The sequence below is a fragment of the Denticeps clupeoides genome, chromosome 13, assembly GCF_900700375.1.
Source record: "Denticeps clupeoides chromosome 13, fDenClu1.1, whole genome shotgun sequence".
In the NCBI taxonomy this organism is placed as follows: domain Eukaryota; kingdom Metazoa; phylum Chordata; class Actinopteri; order Clupeiformes; family Denticipitidae; genus Denticeps; species Denticeps clupeoides.
Genome location: NC_041719.1, coordinates 7,400,951 through 7,420,176, shown reverse-complemented (window position 1 = coordinate 7,420,176; position 19,226 = coordinate 7,400,951). Strand labels below are relative to the sequence as shown.

General features: G+C 43.4%; 4 protein-coding genes and 1 long non-coding RNA gene across 8 annotated transcripts in view; 2 read left to right on the top strand and 3 right to left on the bottom strand.

Annotated features, from left to right (window-relative positions):
- The window catches only part of wdr18 (WD repeat domain 18), a 43,936-nt gene extending 37,685 nt beyond the window's left edge, over nt 1–6,251 (bottom strand). The window contains exons 1-3 of the mRNA XM_029001129.1: nt 6,025–6,251; nt 4,537–4,647; nt 2,789–2,922 (exon numbers count right to left, since the gene is read on the bottom strand). Of these exons, the coding sequence (XP_028856962.1) occupies nt 2,789–2,922; nt 4,537–4,647; nt 6,025–6,234 (455 nt within the window). The 5' untranslated portion in view covers nt 6,235–6,251. The remainder of the gene's footprint in view (nt 1–2,788; nt 2,923–4,536; nt 4,648–6,024) is intronic.
- Nucleotides 6,252–6,400: 149 nt separating this feature from the next.
- On the bottom strand, nt 6,401–10,589 carry LOC114802405 (PWWP domain-containing DNA repair factor 3A-like). Of its 3 annotated transcripts, none has more exons than XM_029001287.1 (16): nt 10,484–10,589; nt 10,333–10,399; nt 10,184–10,245; nt 9,996–10,066; nt 9,385–9,551; nt 9,058–9,091; nt 8,782–8,892; nt 8,483–8,553; nt 8,286–8,371; nt 8,078–8,156; nt 7,916–7,991; nt 7,738–7,788; nt 7,385–7,626; nt 7,019–7,228; nt 6,860–6,948; nt 6,401–6,779 (listed from the first exon to the last, which is right to left on the bottom strand). In XM_029001287.1, the coding sequence occupies exons 2-16, from the start codon at nt 10,384–10,386 to the stop codon at nt 6,707–6,709; spliced, it is 1,476 nt and encodes a 491-aa protein (XP_028857120.1). In that variant the 5' UTR covers nt 10,387–10,399; nt 10,484–10,589; the 3' UTR covers nt 6,401–6,706. The 3 variants fall into 3 exon arrangements, with proteins under 3 accessions (XP_028857120.1, XP_028857122.1, XP_028857121.1); XM_029001289.1 differs by having other exon boundaries at nt 8,078–8,138; XM_029001288.1 differs by having other exon boundaries at nt 9,058–9,088.
- Nucleotides 10,590–10,931: 342 nt separating this feature from the next.
- On the bottom strand, nt 10,932–14,242 carry LOC114802493 (uncharacterized). The gene is made up of 5 exons (XM_029001449.1): nt 13,691–14,242; nt 12,886–12,982; nt 11,834–11,987; nt 11,609–11,727; nt 10,932–11,468 (listed from the first exon to the last, which is right to left on the bottom strand). Coding segments are annotated over exons 1-5 (696 nt in total). The 5' UTR covers nt 14,015–14,242; the 3' UTR covers nt 10,932–11,466.
- A 2,260-nt stretch (nt 14,243–16,502) lies between these two features.
- LOC114802645 (T cell receptor alpha variable 19) lies at nt 16,503–17,340 on the top strand. Of its 2 annotated transcripts, none has more exons than XM_074933663.1 (2): nt 16,503–16,605; nt 16,790–17,340. In XM_074933663.1, the coding sequence occupies exons 1-2, from the start codon at nt 16,557–16,559 to the stop codon at nt 17,131–17,133; spliced, it is 393 nt and encodes a 130-aa protein (XP_074789764.1). In that variant the 5' UTR covers nt 16,503–16,556; the 3' UTR covers nt 17,134–17,340. The 2 variants fall into 2 exon arrangements, with proteins under 2 accessions (XP_074789764.1, XP_074789765.1); XM_074933664.1 differs by having other exon boundaries at nt 16,575–16,670.
- A 719-nt stretch (nt 17,341–18,059) lies between these two features.
- Nucleotides 18,060–18,762, top strand: LOC114802700 (uncharacterized). The gene is made up of 3 exons (XR_003751761.1): nt 18,060–18,121; nt 18,211–18,281; nt 18,386–18,762. It is a non-coding gene; the product is annotated as an uncharacterized LOC114802700 (long non-coding RNA).
- Nucleotides 18,763–19,226: the final 464 nt, after the last annotated feature.

The window sequence follows — 19,226 nt, the reverse complement described above, 5'->3', positions numbered from 1 at the left end:
AAGGAAGCGGCCCCGTAATCAGAAGGTTGCCGGTTCGAATCCTGATCCACCAAGGTGCCACTGAGGTGCCACCGTCCCCACACACTGCTCCCCGGGCGCCTGTCATGGCTCCCCACTGTTCACTCAGGGTGATGGGTTAAATGCAGAGGACAAATTTCACTGTGTGCTGTGTATCACATGTGACAATCACTTCACTTCATTTACATTTACAGCATTTATCAGACGCCCTTATCCAGAGCTCTTACAATCAGTAGTTACCGGGACAGTCTCCCTGGAGCAACTTAGGGTTAAGTGTCTTGCTCTCTTGCTCTTCTGGTTCATAGGCGAGTGTGTTACTCACCCTATTTCTAAAGACCACCATCACATACCAAGTCCATGCTGTGGAATTTAGGCCAAGTTACAGAATCCTCCATTAGATCATCCATAGACAACACCTCATTAACAAATAGTTATGAATATGACCCTTCATAGTCATCCAGTTCACAAGAAATTTGCAAGTGGCTGCCATATTCCCTAAACACATTAGTCAGGAGTTGGTAATTAAATATTACACTGTGCAGAACTGTGCAAATGTGAAATGTGCAATGTGAAGCCTGCATGCAACTAAAATAAAACTGGCATAAGCATAAGAAAGCACTGTAGTCACATGGGAGGAAAAAATAAATAGCTTATTTCACCGCTGCACTGGAGTTCATAGACTTGTCAGCTTCTGCACTATAATACACTGACAAAGACGAAGATTTATCTAAAAGCCTGTCACTTTTTCCCCAGCTGCCTCCATAATTCCCATTCTCAGTGTTTGCAAACAACATAAGACTGACTCTTCTACTCCTGTGCCAGTGTGCAGTGGTGTACTGTACTTCAGAACGCACTGGTGTCCTCAGATAACAGTGAAGCAAGCTGTAAGGACTACAATGTGCCCATGTAACAAGAAAATAAACTAGTTAAACGATGCCGAATATACCACCATCATTAAATTACAATCCCTTAGGCATACAGGTGAAAAAAAAAAAAAAGTTGTTTAAACCCTCATCTGGCAAAATCATATTATATTTACTCATATATAATATAACAACTCATAATTCAGTGACATTCACACATTGAAGGAATACATAAAATCACCCATCTAATATTTTGATATTAAGGCTATGAATAGAAAAATTGCTCTGGCAGATAAACTGACTTGTGAGTTTGCAGCAGAGCACGAAGCATAACCCATTTCTTCCACAGCTGGGATGAAATGATTCTGGGGGTTCTGCGATAGCACAAATCCTGCATGTTTACCACCAGCAGTAAATTTCCATTTCTCCTGTCGTGTCTTCACTGTCAGAGATGACCTGCCAGGTCTGTGACAAGGACTCACACTGCCCTCTGCAGCCCAGAGATGGTAAAACCTACAGACCGAAGGCTTAAGACAAGATACACTGATCTGCAACAACGTTAAAGGTCCCCTGTTATGATTTTATATACATCTTAGTGGTCCCCTAATACTGTATCTGAAGTCTCTTTCCAAAATTCAAAATGCAGATACATTTACAGAATTTATCAGACGCCCTTATCCAAAGCAACTTACAGTCAGTAGTTACGGGGACAGTCCCCCCCCTGGAGCAATTTAGGGTTAAGTGTCTTGCTCAGGGACACAATGGTAGTAAGTGGGATTTGAACCTGGGTCTTCTGGCTCATAGGCGAGTGTGTTACCCACTAGGCTACTCCCACCCCCTGCTACCAGATGAGGAGGAGAGATGCGGGACGAGGAGGAGAGAGTCTTACAGAAGTTGAGGGAGGATTTGTGGAAATGACATCCAACATCATTCACCAACCACAATGTCCAGAAAAAACATGTATAAACTCACTGGTTCTTCAGAGCCATTCATAATCACTGAGCAATTGCAATGCCTTGAATATCTTCAAAAGTAAGTGGAGTTTTTAGGGGAGGGGTGAGAAATTCTCTGAACAACAAAGTACTCTTTACACTTATCACCATTTCTAGCAACTGCAGGACCATAGACAGGCTAGAAGAACTCGTATAAATGTTAAATAATCTCATAAAGTGAAATTTTCATAACAGGGGACCTTTAAAACCAGGTACAAAGACGTAAGAAGCAGACATTTTAAGTCCTGTAAGTTGTGCAGTAGGGCATCCAGAGTTCAGAAAGCTTCCATTTTCATTCAGTTCTGATGGTCACACATCCATTTTAGGAACTTTTGCCGTTTTCTGGGACCTTTAGAGCATGTGGATTTTTTAAAGTTATTTCTGATATCTGTAGTCATCGAACAGCCCAATTTGGCATTTGTCAGTCACACAGATCATTCTACCATCCAATAGTCCTACTTGCCCTCACATGCAGACAAATAAAATAAAATAATCAATTTTCATCTCTTCACCTCTCAGTGGTTTTAATGATTTGGCAGATCGCTAAACATCCCTTCACCATAAACGCAGAGAATCACCAGTGACAGCTGCACAATAAATCTAAATGATGTATCAAATCTGCTGGCATAGATTCACATTCAGTCCATTCATCTTGAAACTGTAACAGCAACAATTCTGAGATTTGAATTTATGACAATCATAAAGTCATATTTATGGGTCCTTCAGTTACAGTTCTCTCGTAATTGACTTTACTTACTTATGCACATTCCATATTAAGATGTCTGCACAAAACACAAGCAGGATTTTCACCATATACAGGCAGTACAAGCAGGGAAAAAGCTACGTTAGATGTATTTAGCTTGTGCAAAGAACAAAACACATAACTGCTACAAACTTGAGAAAAGAGCATCATACCTGGCCAGATTCCAGATGAACACTAGATTGTCCTTTCCTCCTGAGACAAAGTGGCTGCTATCATCTGTGAAACGGATACATGTCAGCTCCTGGTAATGTCGGCTCAAAATGGCAAGCAAATTTCCTGTCGAGACCTGTTGCACAGAGCGGATATTCAGCCATAAAAGTAAACAATGCTGCAATCACACTCTAATCTTTTTAGCATTGCAAGTTTTCACAAAATAAAATTTCTAATAAAATAGCATTTTACCCGGGCTTGTTACCAGCACCAAGAAATACACAATCACAGGCAATCCCAGTGGCCGAGTTCCTGGTGCCCCCCTAATGGAACGTTTTCAATCCATCCATTGTTTAATTAGGAAGTGATCACTAACAACCTGTACGCAGCATGTTGAAAGTACAGAATGCTCAAAAATCCCAGGGGGTGGGGCATTTCTGTTTTTATCTGTGAATACTTTGACAAAATTGAACAAATTTGTACAATTTCACCCTTGCATAATACCGGGTGTACATACAGTGCATCCAGAAAAGTACTCACAGTGCACCACTTTTTTTTCCACATTGTTGTTGTGCTATGGCCTTATTCCAAAATTGATTGAAAAAAGTGAGGTTTTGGCAAATGTACTAAGAAAAAAAAAAGAAAAGAAAGCAAAATGTACAGTATTCACAGCCTTTGCCATGAAGCTCAAAATTGAGCTCAGGTGCCTCCTGTTTCCCTTGATCATCCTTCAGATGTTTCTGCAGCTTTGTTGGAGTCCACATGTGGGGGAAAAAAAAAACAGTTGATTGGACATGATTTGGAAAGACACACTCCTGTCTCTGCAAGGTCCCACAGTTGAAAGTAGACCTTGGGGACAGGATTGTCTCGAGGCACAAATCTGGGGAAAAACTGAAAAAATTCTGCTGATTTAGAAGGTCCCGTGGCCTCCATCAAAACCACCAGGATTCTTCCTAAACTGAGCAATCATTGGGAGAAGGGCCTTAGTCAGGGAGGTGACCAAGAACCAAATAGCCACTTTGTCAGAGCTCCAGAGGTCCTCTGTGGACAGAGGAAAACCTTCTAGAAAAACAACCATCTCTGCAGCGATCCACCAATCAGACCTGTATGATAGAGTGGCCAGACGGAAGCCACTCCTTAGTAAAAAGGCACATGAAGGACTCTCAGAACATGAGAAACAAAGTTGTTTGGTCTGATGAGACAGAACTCTTCAGTGTGACTGACAGGCGTCACCAGGACCCGGCTCATCACCAGGCCAATGCCATCCCTACAGTGAAGCATGGTGGTGGCAGCATCATGCTGCCACAGTCTTTCAGCTGCAGGAACTGGGGGGCACGTTAGGATAGAGGGAAAGATGACTGCAGCAACTTACAGAGACATCCTGGATAAAAACCTCTGGCCAAGTAAAAATTGTTCACTTTGTCATTATGGGGTGTAGAATTTGATCCATTTTGGAATAAGGCTGTAACATAACAAAATGTGGGGAAAGTGATGGGTTGTGAATATTTTCTGGACGCACTGTAATTCAGGAGAAAGTGATTTGTGATTTTACATGACAAAACCTCACGTTTTATCTAAATCATACATGTATAGGAGCAAGATCCATTCGACTGGCTCTGTTAATCTCAATTCGTACTATTGCGTGAGAAGCTACGTACAGAAGAATTTCACTCATCCACTGTACCCGTGTATTTGTGACACGTGAAGTGACATTATGATGATTCCATCATTATTCTAGCTTGCTCCTCACCTCCCACAGGTGTATGGCCTCGGCAATCCCCGCCAACAAGTAAAGGCCATCAGGGGACGCGGTCAGGCAGGTCACGTTGCCAGGACACACAATCTTCTGCTGCAGCTGGTCCTGACAGAAACAGGTTATATTGTGGAAGGTCAATACAGTTTTTGTCATTGTGACATACAGCACAGCACACAGGGCACGCAACCTCTGCACTTGTCCCTTAGTGAGCAGTGGGCCGCAGTGTGGGGGGACAGCACCGCTAAGCTACGACCACCCCTATTGTGTCTGGCACTGGCCCGACCATCATACCACAAAAAAGGTACAGTAGAGGCCAAAGGTTTGGACACACCTTCTCATTCAATGTATTTTCTTTACTTTCATGACCATTTACATTGGTAGATTCTCACTGAAGGCACCAAAACTATGAATGAACACATGTGGAATTATGTACATAACAAAAAATAGGTGAAATAACTGAAAACATTCTAGTGTTTATAATCTAGTTTCTTTGCTCTGATTCCTGCTTTGCAAACTCTTGGCATTCTCTCGATGAGCTTCAAGAGGTCGTCACCTGAAATGGTTTTCCAACAGTCTTGAAGGAGTTCCCAGAGGTGTTTAGCACTTGTTGGCCACCTTTGCCTTCACTCTGCGGTCCAGCTCACACCAAACCATCTCGATTGGGTTCAGGTCCGGTGACTGTGGAGACCAGGTCTCCACTTTTTGTTAAGTACATAACTCCACATGAGTTCATTCATAGTTTTGATTCCTTCAGTGAGAATCTACCAATGTAAATGGTCATGAAAGTAAAGAAAACACATTGAAGGAGAATGTGTGTACAACTTTTTAGCACCGCGTGGGCAGTGGTGGCCTACACACAGCTCCCTGGGCGCCTGTCATGGATGCCTACTGCTCACTCAGGATGATGGGTTAAATGCAGAGGACAAATTTCACTGTATGCACTGTGTGCTATGCTGCTGTGTATCAAAAGTAACAATCACTTCACTTAATGACACACAGGCAGTGGTGGCCTAGCGGTTAAGGAAGCGGCCCCGTAATCAGAAGGTTGCCGGTTCGAATCCCGATCCGCCAAGGTGCCACTGAGCAAAGCACCGTCCCCACACACTGCTCCCTGGGCGCCGGTCATGGCTGCCCACTGCTCACTCAGGGTGATGGGTTAAATGCAGAGGACAAATTTCACTGTGTGCACTGTGTGCTGTGCTGCTGTGTATCACATGTGACAATCACTTCACTTTTAACTTTAGACCCGGTAAACACTAGCTAGGCTATATGAACTAGAAGCTTTTTTTTATTGCTCCAATCTGCAATGGAATTATGAACGCGTGACATTTGGTACGTGCTCCCTGTTTAATCACGTTTAAAGCACGCTTCCACCCACTACTCACAGTGAGTCGTCGCGGGGTCACTAGGGCGGCACCTACCCAGCTGGTCCACGGGCGAGCGTACAAGCGGGAAAACACGCTGTTGCCACAGTAACGTTACCTTCCTCTGGATCTCCCACACGTTGATGAAGTTCTTGCCAACTTGGCCGCCGAGGATGTACTCGCCGCTCAGGAGGGTCAGGGACCGCGCGGACGTGTTGCCGCCACGGTACGACAAGAGGTTCGTGCCGGAATGGAGCTCGAAGACCGCACAGTTCCACAGCTGCCCGGCCGAATCTGCCGACACCACCACCTCCACAGGCGCCGACATGTTGGAGTTGCACAAAGAGCGTGTGTCGCGTGTCGATGACGTCAGAAAACGTAAGGCAGGACAGCGTGGCTGGTTGACAGATTCGCGTCGTTTAACGCAATTTGCAACAAATACAGCAGTTCGTTGTCAAAAACTCACTAATAATAATGACAACACGACACTGATAAAAGAAAAAAAATTATTTATTGAGATCATAAATCGTTCATTCTGTTCCAGTTCAAACTTCGTATTACTATGAGATACTCATTTGGTATAAACCAGTTGCCAACCTAGCAAATTCATCCAAAAGAATAACAGGTACAATAATAAAATAATACAACTTTATTATAGCATGGAACTGGGAAAAACATTTATAACTTAAATCAGACAGGAACTTGTACAGGAAAAGTAAGAATACTAGAAAGCCACCAGATAGACAAAAAAAAAAAAAACAAACTCAAATAGTCTTCAATTAGACCACAATATTAACTCCTCAATCTGAAGAATTTTTCTCTTTGGTGTTTTGCAAACTCGTTGCAATCATCATGTCAAATTCCTTCTTTTCCCTGCAATAAAATCAACAGAAGACAAACTGTAGCATTAAATATCACTCCCTACTGTAGTTTACACTACAGTAACACCTTACCTCCAACTGACAGCAGGTAACTGCAGATATTTAGCTTCCGCTTCTCTACGTGACATGCCATCAAATTTTACTAGTCCATAGATGACAGCCTGAGGATGAAACCAGGTTTAAGGCTACGGTCAAAAAATACCTCTCAGCTTTAAATCAACAGATAGTTACCTCTGGCAACAAAACGTCTAGAACAAATCGGACTGTGTCCTGTTCTAAGAGACATGGAGGTATTTCAGTGGCCCTAGCATAAATATCCCAGAGGTACATGAAGATCCTGTCCACTTGTTGTTCATCATCAAAGTAGGTGCTTCCTACTGTGTGGGTTGGTTTGAAAAAGGCCTTTAACCATTTTGATGACTTTCTGCCACTAATAATAGCCTAAAAGGAGGGGAAAAAATTGCACTGTGAATTTAAATTTATCATGTGGGTCCTTGACACCACACCCCATTGCCCGCTTTGGGATGGCAAATTCCACAAGGTACACAGAATATGGGAAGACTGGATTGGGGAATATGTGAAACTACAATCCTTCACCTGTAAATGCTTTTCTGCGCCACGTTTTAGCACAATGAATTGAACAAGCTGCTCATTAACATGGTGACGGGCAGCTAAAGCATGGTCAGAGAGAAGATGCTTGGATAAATTATCCATACTGTCCTCCAACAAGATAAAAGTATCTTCAGAAGCCTGCTGTGGGCTGATGACCTCTGTGACCTCATCGGAGGTGGAGGGCGGGTGTGAAGAGCCACACATGTGCATCATCTTCACTGGAAGACCTGGAGTAGAAGGGTCAGAGAAGCAGTTGCTGCTTAGCAAATATAAAGCGAGCGAACCCAGACTTCCTGTTGGAAGTAGACAATTATTTATTTATTTATTTAAATACTTACTGATGTCATTTGAGAAATATTCCAGAAAGGAACCACAGAATGAACCACTACCTACAAAATGCATTCATATGAAACATGCATATAATTATTCTTAATTATTTATTAACATAATATACAACTGCTGTGATGCATCAAGGTAGTGCTTGCTGAAAAACTTCTATAGTATAAAAACATCTACCTATGCATATGGAATAGTCTTTTACAAGCTCAATGCAACAACCAATGTTGGCACCTTGTTTTTTGTTAGCTTGACACTAAAAAAAAGAACAGAAAGATATTACAAAACGTTACCAAATTGGGAAACAGCAATTACAAAGGGACCTAGTGGAAACCTACTCACCATCAACTGATTCGAGTCCTCACAATCAAAAGGCTTAATGGAAGAAAATGGGACCCTAACACTAGGGAAATTAGACAAACTGTTGCCATGAATAATTCAATTACCATTCAGAATATGAAAAAAATATTCAACCACACACATACTTACATAAAGTTGATTGCATTTTTCATTTTCAGACACTTAAAAAAAATTGTATGAGTGCATTTACCTTTTGAGAGAAGCAATATTGGATGAGAAGAGGTCCTCAACAAACACCACATTGGCTTTCTCTTGTTTATGCATCACTCTCTTCACCTTTAAGGAAGTGGGAAACACAGAATCATCGAGGGCAGCCCACCACTGTACTGCTCCCGCGGTCATACAGGGACAAGTGCGAGAAGACAAACCACTGCCCTTAAAACTTACAAAGGCTGGCAAGAACATGGGGCTTCTGTATTTACACCACACACAGATTTCCTTTCTAATGGAAAATGGCTCTATGGAGAAAAAAAATTGGTACTTAGAACCATAGTTTAACATCAAACAATTATTATTTCATAATTTGCTTACAGTAATCATTTTGGCAAATTGTGTGTGTGTGATCTAACTCTGAATCAATATAAACTAAGAAACCAATAGCAGAAGTTTGCAGAGTTTGCAGAAGAAATGCATAGCCCTTTAGTTTGCATTAAAAGATTTACTTCACCTCAGAACAGGATGCTTACTTCTCTGCATGAGACATGCAAAGCTGTCTTCCTCCTTTGTCTGCAAGTCTGGGACCAGGTGAGGCCCAGGAGAGGCAATGTTTTCATGTTGATCCTTTTTAAAGGAATGGTCTGATACAAAAGTTTATATGTCAATACAGATTAGGGCTCTTTCACTGCAACTTAAACTAAAGAAAAAAAAAAAATCCAACATCATACTGTTTTTAAAAGTCGTACAGTGTCATATGATATTTCCACTGCATTTAGTCCTACATGCCCTCAGACCTCAACACTCACCTGCAGAGCCTGCTCCCAACACTACATTATTCTGCTGAAACGAAGAACAACATTAATTGCATTTAACCGAACATCAAAAACCATTTGCATGCAAACCAAAGTATTTTACATAATTCATCAATGTTCGCATTGTTCAGGAGTACAGAAAGGCTGCAAAACTACTGAATGCTTTTAAAGTTTGCTCGGCTCTCCCATTGTTCACAGTTACCAAGAAACTTCATTAAACCTTTATTAAAATTGTTATGCAACAGAAAAGCACAACAGAAAAGCACAATTTTGAAGTTTCCTGGAGAATCGTTTGGGCCTAGTAGTGATCTTTTACTGAACTTTGTCCAACATGGACTGCTGTTCACTATTCCTTGCAGCGCTGTTGGAACCTCCTGGCCTGGGGTGAGTACGGTCATCTCCTCTACCCAAAAGATTCAGTGCTATACGCAGCGCCTTGCGATACTTCAGGTCATGTACAGCATCCACCTCGCCCGCTGAGTTCCTACCTAAAACAAATAAAATGTTGCTGGAAGAACGTTTTAGACATGGCCACGTGGTTCACTAAACATGTCAGATCATCCGGCCGAGACCAAAAGAAAAGGAGGTACAGATGCTCTCTCAGTGTCACACACAAAACAGATCAAGAGAGACAAAAAAAAAGGCAATAAGGAATTATCCATATGATTTGCTTATCACTGGATAGGCACACAACCAAATGATCCAACTATGCAAATACTAAAAGGAAAACTAATTATTCTGCCGTTATCACCACATCAAAGTTGGCCTGCGCAATGAGACGCATGATGTGCTCCAATCTGTTCTCCGCCTTCGTTGTGTGTATTTGTACTCGTATCCACGTATCGAGGGGACCGCGTTTAAAATAAACACGGTCTGGACATCTTAATAACTTAAACCCTATTACAGAGTGATGCGGCCACAGTGACACTCACTCAGCTGAGCACAAATATCTTCAATCTGCTGCCAGGTTAGAGGAGATGTTTCTGCAGGCTTTATCCACACCCTGCAAACAGAAGAATCCACCTGCATTTTTTCCCTTTCTTCTACACACCAGACCAGTTTAAATTGCACATGCTGTTCTATCCTACTAATCTGCAAGAGGAAAAAATGTCCTGTTTACCTGGTCTGTTCACCCAGAATCTCTACCTCAACCAGCTTCTGCTTCTTTGATGACTTGACTCTCTGCCATGAAACGAAAGCAAGAGCACCGTCAGAACTGGATGCAGCCCTCAGCGTGCATTTTGCACTGAGATGGAATTCAACAGGTACCTCAGCTGGCCAGGATTGGCCCTGCCATTGAACCAAACAGTAGGGCGAATCCATTATTCAGAGCTCACTGGTGCAGGTAAACGAGAAGAACGCTGCATTAGAATGCAGAGCGGAGCCAGCGGAGAACTGTTGCAATTTATAATGTACGTACCAAGCGTAGTCGACAGCTAACTCTCAAAATGTGTTTGTATTACATGCTACAAACTGTCAGAAGGACCAACGGATGCATCTGTTGGCGTCAAAGTTCCAGATAAAAGCGCATGCGCAAACGTCCTTAAACGTCACTGGCGCCAAAAGCAGGGCCAATGAGAACACGGCAACTAAGTTGCCATGTCTGCTTACTTTAAACAATTGAGCCTCGTCGTTTTTCCACTTTACCAATTTCTTAAATATTGACGTTATGAACCAATCTTTCGAATGCACATACCTCCCAAGTAACTGAAAATGGTGTTGTGATCTCTTGTTGTGATCAGTTTAATTTGGGGGCGAGCTAGATTTCTAATGTTTGGCATGAAATACTCATCCTCTTCAACACATTTAGGCAGATATTTGGCAACACAGACGGACAGTGACAGGCAACCATCACACACGCAGTGAAATGTACTCCATAATGATTTTTATTTAAAGCTCTGTTTCGAATGTTGCTTTACAGACACGCTGACATGGTGGCAAAGTCACAATGCGCAAAGTGGTCACACAAACACAAAAATAAATACTGGAAAAGTAAAATTAATCCAACATCTGTTTTTTTTTTTTTGTTTTAACCCAGCACAGTATTATTTTATCCAATTCAATATCTGGGTTAACACACCCATATATTCAAAGACAAGACTACCAAATTCCACTTAGCATGCAGCCAAGAGCAAACAGGAAAAAATATCCACACCCATTTGTTCCATTTCAAACTGAATTCTTTAAATAGTCTTCTAAACAGTGCTAACTGGAGAAAGCTGCATCATTTCAAGGGCATTGTTGTTCCCAATATTATCATCCAAAAAACAATTTTACAGCAGTGCTTCTGACGTGGCGACAAATTCCTCCCATCCCATGTCCAGAGTACGCCATCTTCAAGTCCCGGAGAACAGTGTTGATCTTCTGAATGTACCCAATGACCGTACTAGTTCCACATTATGTTCCTGCAACATGCCGTTAAAAGAGAGATTGGCGATCAGCTCGTGCCTTTGCAAAGGTCGCAATAATCAACACAATGCTGACAGACATAATACTGATCAGGAAGATGGCACTGGCCTCCGCACTGCTTAGACACTCTACTCACATGACATCAAAACCAAGGCCTTGCAGAGGAGCACAGACAAGACCAGGGCGCCTGCTGCTGGCACACGAGATCCTGCGTTGGAGCTTTCAGAAGTATGTGGTCTGAGCTGACAGCGTTGACTGCAAAAGAGAGAGAGAGAGAGAGAAAAGAATCAATCAGTTCAAGTCCCCCGTGTTACTTTGCATTGCCAGCGGAACATTGTGTGTTTCGCCATGCACTGCTTACAGCTGCTTCTGTATGTGCTGCTGGTTTGCCTGACAGGCAGCCGTGTCACTTTCAGCCGCGGTCTGAAGGGCCGCCGCGGCAGCACGGGAGCTCTGACACGAAATCAGATCGTGGCTTTTCACCGTCAGGTTGTGCTGCAGGTTGTCGATTTCCTCTGCAACACAGTAGAACGGAAGCAAGTTACACACCCCGCAAAAACCCACAACTGCAGTGTTATCATATACTCACATTCTGAATTTAAATGTACATTTGCACTCAGTGTGTCATGATTAAAGCGATACCCTGAACTTATAAGGTAAACCCTGATGTTTCTTATCAGTTTGAGCTGCACCATGAACCTTCATGACGTTATTGGGGATATTTTGGGACTTGCCCAACTCAGGCTTTGGACCACATCAGTGTTGTTTTTAGCATAATGGGATGCTTTTAAGAAATAAGGACCTTACTGATTTAAAGCATTTTCCCAGCTAACATTTTCCATGGCTCTGCTGCAGGGGTAATTTCACTCTAGTGTAACAATGCTGTTTTCATAAATGGCTGTCGGGAACGAATCATTTCCTTTAACTGTTCAGTCGGGAAGCCTCCCATCGGAAAAAGGCGTTTCATCACAGTCAGTATTCGCAATTGGCTCGAACATATCGCAGCCGCTGTTGACGTGTGGAATTTCAACAACAACGAATCATTAATTTGACTAAGGACAACATAACCATAATGTATTGGACAGTAATCCAGAGTTACATGGTTTGAGGTTTATGGCTTATAATGGTCTAATCACCACTGTTATAGAAGCAAAAAAATATGTTTTTCTTTATTTTCAGAAGTTCAATGTGCATAAACTACATACTGTAATTACCTGTTTTATTTCATGTTCATAGTTGTTGGTCTTTGGGGTAAACCCGTCGTAAGTGATTCTGCTGGCAAATGCAGCATATTTATTTGTTTTTGGCCACAGTTTCTATGGTGACTGAGGAAAAATGAGTCTAAGAATACCAGGGCAGAGAAAGCCCTCCTCTCATGGCACGAAGCACCAGCCCTGACTTGGATTTTCCTACCTTTCTGCAGTGAAAGCTCGGCTGTGAGATTAGCCTCTATGGCCTTTTGCATCTCGATCTCGTTCTCCAGGGATGTAATATTCCTGTTCAAATCGACCTGGAACAGATGGAAAATCGCGTTATCGCTGTATAACTTCTAAAAACAGAAGGAACGCCGAGCTCAGTGTGCCAGAGACAAGTTGTGCGCACTTGTGGCATGAACTAAAGCATGCCAAGGGGTACCTCCTATCGCATATTTGAAACTTTGAGTGGAGGCAGGCACTCCAGATTTGGTTATGAGCACAACTCTTGAGAACCCATATTCGTCGGTGCATGGGGTGCATATCCCACAGCGGGTGGGCACGGGAGGTCTCAGGCAGCTCGTTTCGAGCACGACGGCATTGTTTGCCGTATCAGTGCTCCTTTTCCAGGAAGAACGTTTCTTGGCCTCCCTCCCACCCACACTGCGCGAAAGGTCTGCTTTTAATATTGCGCTGCCCTGATCTCCGGCTGTGGATTTGCATAGCTGCCTCGGACAGATTAGAACTCTCCATTGTTCGCCGATTGTTTGAAGCAGACAGTTTCACACTTTGCTTGGTCCTCACATGGCTCTCATCTTCTCACCAGCTGTCATCCTTCGCAAATATTCTATACGCGTTGACTTGATGTTTTATGGATCAGCCGCTTAAGGTGTGTTCTAGGCAATAAATCAAAACAGCTAAAAGCTGAAAAGGGGCGAGAGAGGAAATTTGTCCGATTTAATCGAGTTAGTGAATACAGGAGAGCTTTAGGGAAGCCCAGGCGAGGAAACAAGGGTGACACTCACATTTTCCTCCTGGCAGTCAGACAGGGTCGTGTTGATGCCCCTCAATTGCTCCTTGTACAGGTCGATCTGCTTCTGCAACAGGGTCTGGTTCTCCCAGCCCTTGAGCACAAGGTCCTCTAAAGCCTTTTTGTCCTTCATCCACGTCACCTTCGCGTCTTCCATCTTCTGGTTCAGGGTCTGGAGTTCGCCCCGGCACTGGCTCGCCCCCTTCAAGTCCGGCGAGGTCGCCCACACCACAATGATGATGAGCGAGATGATTGACCACACAGCCAGGATGCCGATGATAATGTTGCGGGTGGTCTGTGATGACTTGGAGCTGGCCATTTTGAGTTAAAAGGTTTAAAAAAATACGTCCTGCTCTGCTTTGCGGAGTGAGAGCTTGTGGACTGATCCTGTTAAGCAGTGGACTTCCCCTAAACCTCTACTCTGTGCGAACAGGAAAGGGGTGTGGCCCTCCCCCCACCGGTGATGAAGACAGGAGAGCAGCCCTGCTCGTCTTTTCTCACACTTCACCACTACCCAACAACTGAATGAGAGAGGAAAGCAGATGCCAGAAGGTTTCATTTCTCTCGAACCAGAATTTCTCTAAAAAACAAGCAAGCTGAAACTTAAAAAAAGGGACCTTTCCCTTAAAGGGAGTGACTTTCTGTTTCCATTTCCAGGGAGCATCCTGGCAGAAGTCCCAGCAACTCTCAGGGTCTGGCCTTGAGTGGCTGTGTAGCAGGAAGACTTTGCTGGCTTTGTTTGGCTCCTCAGCTATTTCTTATTTTAAACACTTTCACTAGAGGCCCGAGCGCAGTAGCAGCTCAGTGTTTCCTGAACCTCTGCCAGGCCTTCGCATCAGGTCCACACCCTAAAACGACCAGTGCCACTTTTTTCCGTTGACGGGCTCCTGTCGATTTTCCCAGCCAATTGTGTTTCACTTGTGCCGTGACTTTTGTAACCCTTTTCGCTCCTGGCCACATTTCGCACTATTTTTCAAGGGGGGGGTTGGAGAGATGTTGTGAAACGTTGGTGTGGATGGCTGATAAAAACAGTGGCCTGTGTGTCGAGTACCCTGCTGAACAAATAAAATGACACCGGGCACACATGCACAGCCCCGTCCCTCGGGACACAAACTCACACACACACATACACACGCACAGCCCCGTCCCTCGGGACACAACTCACACACACATACACACGCACAGCCCCGTCACTTGGGACACAAACTCACACAAACACACACACACACATGCACAGCCCCGTCCCTCGGGACACAACTCACACACACACACACACATGCACAGCCACGTCCCTTGGGACACACACTCACACACACACACACACACACACATGCACAGCCCCCATCCCTCGGGACACAAACTCACACACACACATACACACGCACAGCCCCGTCCCTCGGGACACAACTCACACACACACATACACGCACAGCCCCGTCCCTCGGGACACAAACTCACTCACATGCACACACACATAAGTTTCTGTGGTGCTGTGGTTATCACGTTCGCCTAACATGCAAAAGGTCCCCAGTTTGATACTGAGCAGAAACAGACCTTGTTTTGGGGCAGTGGTGGCCTAGAGGTTAAGGAAGCGGCCCCGTAATCAGAAGGTTGCCGGTTCGAATCCCGTTCTGTCAAGGATCCGCCAAGGTGCCACGGAGCCTGTCATGGCTGCCCACTGCTCACTCACGCAGAGGACAAATTTCACTGTGTGCACCATGTGCTGTGCTGCTGTGTATCACATGTGACAATCACTTCACTTTCACTTTCATGCACAGCCCCGTCCCTCAGGACACAAACAAACTCAACTTCTTGATCGCAGCCACCACAGCAGAGTTAAACAAACAGTATATGACTGAAATCAGTTTACAAAAAAATGCAGTTTGTATATCCAGACATTAAATAGTTCTGCATAATGCCTGCAGCAATTTTATTGCTTTTGTTCTAAAAAAATGAGAAAATGCAGTGGTTGCACCATCAGAATCCCACCCTCAACTGCTTTGTCAGGTTTGTGGAATTCCATGGCATGGTGTTTGACAGGCAGCTCCTTTCGCAGCTCTGTGTTGGTTTTTATCGGTTTGAAGGGCAGAGCAGCAGTTTATGAGCTCCCACTACTGGTGAACCTCAGAAAAACAACTCATCCTTGTCTAGGTATGTAACCTTAATTTGGTAGTATAAATCAATGGTTCCCAACCTTTTTTCCCTGAAGCCCCTTGTACCTGCCTGGTGCCCGGGGTCACCTGGAAAATCCCACAGCAAGGGCGGGACGTACAAAGTTTTTTTTTTTTTTTGATTTACGGAATTTTTAACCTTACATTGGATTGAAAAGGAAAATCAGTGGTATCACACATCCCGACGGTACCTGTCAGGGCCACATGACAGTGCTACTTCCATTGCTTCTCTGTTTTAGTTGTCCTATGTAACTATGAGGCCACCATATAACATCTGTCCATATTGCCTATGCTACAGGTCAGCCCTGCCCATCACCCTGATTGTGACTGGTTACTGATGAAACGTTGTATTTCTCTGACCACAGAGGTCAGAGCCTTTACTGCGCTATTTTATCCCTTAAAATCGTGCAAATTGTCTTGCGCTTTAGTGGCTGTAGCCAATATCTGACGATTCTGCAGCTGGGTTATCAATGTAGGAAGAATATTAGGGTAAATCTTTGTAGATTTGATTTATTTAACAACCTAAGCAGCAGAAGCAGAGAAAAAACATACTAACAATAACTTTAGATTTACTTCCTATTTTATAGTCCCTGAGGACACTGTTAAAATATAACAGCTGTGATGAACTCATGTAGACTCTCAAGAGTTCACTGCTCCTGAAACTAAGGACTTAAGCAACTCTCCACGATCATGAATTGCAAAGAGCAACTTACTTTACTCTTATTTCTTTCACTGTACAGTAAGTCTGAATTCTGTTCCTTTTTCAGATAGAAATTCATTTTTTAAAAATGAATGTCAGATCAAGTGAGTATATTCATATTTATAGGAAAATGTATTTTTTATTGTAAAATACTGGAGTCATACTGGGCTTGATTGTGAATGAAATTTGTACAAAACTGTACTTTTCATTTTCTTTTCTACAGGTCTTTGGACAGAATTCAGCACAGGCCTGACAGTGACCAGAGGGCAAAATGTGACTCTGGACTGCCCGCTGCAGACGAACCATACAGTGGGCATCGTGTCCTGGTACAAGCAGAACGCAGGCAAGGAGCTGCTCATGATCCTGAGTTACCCGGTGAACAGCACCTCTGTAGTACAGTATGGCGGCAGCTTCCAGGCCAGGAAATGGCAGGCAGTGGTTAACCGGGAGAATGACTCAACGGCTCCACCGCAGCTACTGATCCGCACGGCCGAGGAGAATGACTCGGCCACCTACTACTGCAGCTACTCCGACCATCATAAAGAGTCCGTGAAATTTCAACCATAGGGTCTCGGTTGCTGCGCTGTCATGCATTGTATGATGGTCATCACATGGGGGGAACATGTTTTTTACAGTTTTATACTTGTCTAGCAATCTTTTATATATTTTTTTTTTACTTTTAATTACTTTTTTTACTTTTACATTTATTGTCCTTTCCAACTTTTGCTCATATTTGTAAAGCACTTCAGATTTCCTCATGCGCATAAATAAACTTCCCTGACCTGTGCCTTCTTGTGTCTTGTGTCATTGATTTGTTTATTAAAAAATGTGTTAATTATGTTGTCTGATCATACAAACTCAGAACTTTCCACCAATGCTTTCCTCTAGCCAGAATGCATTCTAGCCTTAATTATTATCGTGTGCTTTGTTAGCTGCGATAATGAGTGCATGTGTAGAATTGTAATATTTAGTTCAAAACTGCCTTTTATATGTCTTTTTTTTTATACAAAAAAACAATGAGCCCTAACTGAAGTGCACTTCCGAGGACGGCTGTGGTGACAATCGTCCTTTTCCTGTTATTCCGTCGTCCATAACTGAATAACTGCCATAACTGCTTGTTTTTGTCCAAGCAGAAGGGCCACATGAGCTTTGGGAAAACTGCTGCGTTCCACTCTGATGAATTTTCACAACATGTAGTCTACATTGTGAGCTCACACCGTATACAAGTGTTAAATTAGTTTCACTTAAGCTAAATTAAATACGGACTAACTCGATACTAATTCACAGGTCAGTGCATGGGAAGATCAGATAAAAAGCACAGAATTAAAATGAGCTAAATTCATGCGGTTTCAGTCCAACCGTTGTCCTTCATGCTTGAGGAGACCGGTGGAAGAATTCCTGTGGGGATTTGGGGCACCGCTGCAGTACATGACACCCCAGGCTGCCAAGAGATGTGGACACACAGCAGGCTGTGCTGGTCTCAGAGCATCAACCGACGCCTCGCCTGCAGGATGTGGAGGACAGAAGGACTGATAGTCACTCTGCTTCTGCTTGGGTACATATTGGACACCGTGAACCTGCTTGGGTATATATTGGACACCCTGAACCTGCATTGTTAATACTACATGTGCTATATTTTGACAGACCTGCTCAGGGAAATCAATCCAAGAAAGGCATGATTGTATTCAGCAAAGCCCTTGAACTATTTGTTAAAGGTAAGAGAGCGGGACAGTTGAAGTGTAAAAAATTTAGCAGACAATGTATGCTGTTTGAAGGTCTGATCTCTGTAATGAGGGTTTTCATCTTGTTCTTGCTGAAGGGCCCAAGACATTGACTCCTAAATTCACATGGCTTCTGCCTGCCGGTGTCCCGAGTGTCTCCTCAGACTCTGCAGCCGTAATGTGTGTGGTGTCGGGCCTGTATGCTCGCCAGGCAGACATGGACATCACACGGAACAGCCGCGATGCCACGGAACCCAGGGGACGTGTAAGCGTGTCAGTTCTTCGTGACCCTGACGGAACATACACTGCAGCAGGACTTCTGCACGGTTCTGTGAGACCCACGGAAACATACAAGTGTAAAGTGAAACAGGATGGACAGACATACACATCAGAGATGCAGCCGTCTCTCTGTCAGCACCTTATTTAGATATTTTTGTTGGTACAATTCAATGCTTTAAATTGACAAGTATTCAGTGAGCTCAACAGTAATCATACATTTTTAAGGAATTTCTGTGGCTATGAATGTGCTCAGTACAATTAAATGTATAATATTTATTATCTACAAAGTACTCTCAATTTATTTTAATATGTTCGCAAAGCAGATAGTGACATACCCGGGATATTGAGGATTATTTATTGAAATATATATCCTTCAATTAATGTACAGGCCTTGTCATTTTAAATGGACGCCCAGGAGAGATTATGCTCAAGATATGTGTTAAATGTGACTGTGAGTAAATATCCCAACATCCATTGGAATCTTTATCCTTTACCGGCCACTATGGTGCCCAAGCTGCTGTCCATCATATAAGAATCAGAACCTCTGTCAGTACCTCTCCAACGCCGATTCCAAATTAAACAGGCACAAATTACAAAATGGTTGCTTAATTAAGCCCAGTTGAGCAGGATACACATTTAGGTTGATGTGTTTAAACTATA